Source organism: Suncus etruscus, chromosome 11 (assembly GCF_024139225.1).
Source record: "Suncus etruscus isolate mSunEtr1 chromosome 11, mSunEtr1.pri.cur, whole genome shotgun sequence".
NCBI lineage: Eukaryota > Metazoa > Chordata > Mammalia > Eulipotyphla > Soricidae > Suncus > Suncus etruscus.
In genome coordinates, this window is record NC_064858.1 from 93,224,402 (window position 1) to 93,228,132 (window position 3,731).

The 3,731-nt window shown below is 39.2% G+C and overlaps 1 protein-coding gene across 1 annotated transcript; it reads left to right on the forward strand.

Annotated features, from left to right (window-relative positions):
- Positions 1-2,201: 2,201 nt before the first annotated feature.
- LOC126021898 (60S ribosomal protein L21-like) lies at positions 2,202-2,766 on the forward strand. Its single transcript, XM_049782782.1, has one exon. The coding sequence runs from the start codon at positions 2,237-2,239 to the stop codon at positions 2,717-2,719; it is 483 nt and encodes a 160-aa protein (XP_049638739.1). The 5' UTR covers positions 2,202-2,236; the 3' UTR covers positions 2,720-2,766.
- Positions 2,767-3,731: the final 965 nt, after the last annotated feature.

Genomic DNA, 3,731 nt, shown 5'->3' on the forward strand with positions numbered 1-3,731 from the left:
GCTGTGAGAAATTTTTTGTGGTGAAGGTTGATCAGAGAACTTTTAGGTGTTGGTATTTCCTGCCCTTCTCTGTCATCCTAGACTTTCAGTATAATCGGTTATAAATATTTGTAAGAAGTCTTAGGGAATAGATGGTGGTGAGTGGTTACAACTAGGATAAGCTGAGGTTTGAGGTTGAAAACAACCACCAGAGAGGAGAGGAAAGCGGGGATTGAGAGGGATGATGGAAGATTCCCTTTTAGCATCAAGGGAACCACAGACTGTGAATTTGATTTTGCTTGTTTTTAAGTCACACATGGCTGTGCTCAGGGCTTACTCAGTCTCTGAGCTGAGGGATCACTCCTGGCAAATTCAGGGAACCATAGAAAATGCTGAAAATCAAACTTCGGTCTACTGCATCCAAGATGAATACCCTATCAACTATACAGATACTCCTCGCTTAACGACCAAGATCCATTTCAACGAATTGGTCGTTAAGTGAGGAACTGCATGTACTCTATACAGTAGTCCAGTATATGCATGGTACTTGACAATACAGTCTTCTGAATAAGTAAAATAATGAGAAAGATCCAACTAAAAACTTCTACTTGTTTTAATTTGCATAGGTTGTGTAATTTACACACAGTACTGCAATGTATTATAGAACACAAAGTTAGTAAAGTGGGTACATTAAAGCACCCAAAACCACAGTACTCTACTGTAGACTGTACACGATGGAAAAAGGATATTTAAAAGAAAATAACGGTTAAGAGATGGTTGTAAGTGCAAGTGGTCACTAAACAGGTAGGTTGTTAAGCGAGAGTCTCTGTATTTCAGCCCTGTAATATTTTTTAATGGAAAATGGGTAAATTTAGAAGCTTCAGACACAAGATAATTTTCCAGATTACATATGAATGATTTTGGGCCTGTGGACTGCAATGGTAGTACAGTGGTAGATTACTTGCTTGCATACAGCAGACCCAAGTTCAGTCACTGCACCCCATGTTGTCCCCTGAGGAGTTGCACCAGGAGTGATCACTGAGCACGGAACCAGGAGTGGACCCTGAGTGCTGCCAGCTGTTGCCCCAAAATAAAAGAAAGAGAAAGAAAGGTTCTGGAACTGGAAAAAATAGCACAGCAGTTAAGGAACTTGCCTTACGTGTTGCAAACCTGAATTCATCATTCAGAATCCTAGAACTTCTGCACTCACTAGGAGTAATCCCTGAGCACAGAGGAGGAGTAAACCTTGAACACTGCTCAGTATTACCAAATAAACTAAAAAGAAAAGTTAAAACCTGGTTCCTAAGCAACAGGAAAGTCCCAAACTGCAGGGTGAACGTGGATGGCTCTATAAACTCTTGGTTCCCTTTGCTTTAAGAACTCGAAATTAGACTCTAGAGAGAAAATAAAAGCAAGACCATTCATGACTGAAGAAGCACTGCACGAAGCAAAAGCCTCCATCACGCTTTCATATGTGGATTCAGGCATTTCTTAGTAACCGTCACCATGGCAGCAAGGCGATGTGACAGGGTGCTTCTTAGCAAGTGTATACAAAAGGCAATGAGAATGTAATCATGTACTGTCTTATGATTCTTGATTTAGTTATGTTGATCCTCTTCTGCTGTTAGCCTTTGATACATCACTCCTTAGTAGCCTCAAGCTTAGTGGCAGGAAGAGATTGGACACTCAAACATTCACACTAAGAATCTAATTAAATAAAGAGCATTTCTTCTGTCTTTCTTCTTAAGCTATAGAGGCATATAACAGAAATTTTATTTTAAAAGTATCTCCTCCTTTGTCTAGAAGGTCAGAATCATTTTTTTCTGGTGGGCTGGTCCAACATGGATTTCAGGTTAAGAGCTTGGAAGGACAGTCATAAGGTGTTCAGAACCATTGTATTCTTAGAAAACTAACCCACAAATAGAAAGTACAAGAAAATATCCAGGGGCCGGAAAGATATCACAGTGGGCAAGACACTTGCCTTCCAAAGGCCAACCTGGGTTCAATCCCCAGCATACCATAGGGTCCCCAGAACACTGCCAGAAATAATTACTGATTGCAAAATCACGAGTTACCACTGAGCATCTTTTAGTGTGGCAGAAATAAACAGATAAACAAATAAATAAAAAAAAAAGAAAAGAAAAGAAAAGTAAGTTAAGTGGAACCATTCAAGGTCACCAGAAACTCTGTAAAGATTTGCAAAACTGCCCTTTCGGCCGGGACCGCCATCTTCCAGTTTTTCCAGTAAATCACAGTCATGACCAACACAAAGGGAAAAAGGAGGGGCACCCGCTACATGTTTTCTAGACCTTTTAGAAAACATGGAGTTGTTCCTTTGGCCACGTACATGCGGATTTATAAGAAAGGTGATATTGTAGACATAAAGGGAATGAGCACTGTTCAAAAAGGAATGGCCCACAAATGTTACCATGGAAAAACTGGAAGAGTCTACAATGTTACCCAGCATGCTGTTGGCATTGTTGTAAATAAACAAGTCAAAGGCAAGATTCTTGCCAAGAGAATTAATGTTCGTATTGAGTATATTAAGCACTCTAAAAGTCAAGACAGCTTCCTGAAGCGGGTGAAGGAAAATGATCAGATAAAGAAAGAAGCCAAAGAGAAAGGAACTTGGGTTCAGTTGAAGCGCCAGCATGCTCCACCCAGAGAAGCACACTTTGTGAGAACCAATGGAAATGAGCCTGAGCTGCTGGAACCCATTCCTTATGAATTCATGGCATGAGAGGCATTTTTTAAAAATAAAAGATCTCTGAACTATCAAAAAAAAAATTGCAAAGCTGTTTCTTAGGTGTTGGAACAAGTTGGGCATGCATTTCTTTTACATCAGAGCTGAGTTAACTCCTGAGGAAAGAGTTCCACCAACTTGGGGTCAAACTGAGAAAACCTTTTAAGCCTTACCTTATACCCAATTAACCCTCAATTTCACTATAATTTTTTGAGTTTGTCATAATCTTTTAATATGGCCTTTATCTTAATATGTTCCTACACTTAAAAAAACATAATTGCTCTGCATTTCAATTACTCCCATTTCTATTTTTACTTATTTCACGTTCCTTTTAAAAAGAATTTAAACCTAGACACACCTTCAGTATTTTAACAGACACAGTGCCTATAATTGCCAAGGGGGTGTGTGTCTCAGCTTGCAGTTTCACACAAGAAACCAGACCACATGTTTGTAATCATGGTGCTTAAATAAAGATATTAAAAAGAAAGTTAAATCTGACATTTTGCAGATTTTTTTCTTTAAAACAAATGAAGAAGAAACCAGACAAAGTCACAGGAAAAAGTGTATTTTGGCCAGGGGTTGTCAAGCACCTTCTTGGATCTTACTAAGCTTGCCAAGGTTCTACTCTCTGTTGCTTTCCCTGCCACTTTTATTAGCCAGAGTTTAACATAAATCACCTGAGGGTTAGGGTTGATGTAATTAAGGGTACTTGTGCTAATTAACTCAGAAAGGTCAAAGGAAAAAGTAAAGTAATTTAACAATTATGACAACAGGCACTTAAAGATCTGGGTGCCTGTAGTTTCTGTAGATCCAGAAAAAGGGCTACTTCCAATTTATAAATTGATATTCCAGATATTCCAGGCAGAAACACCTATAAGAATATGGGATTTGGGTTGGGTAGATAGTTCAAAGGGCTGGAGTGCATGGCTGGCATACAGAAAATCAAAGTTCAATATGCCACATTCTATGTCCCCGCAAGCATTGGAATAACTCTGGTGGCCCCATTATT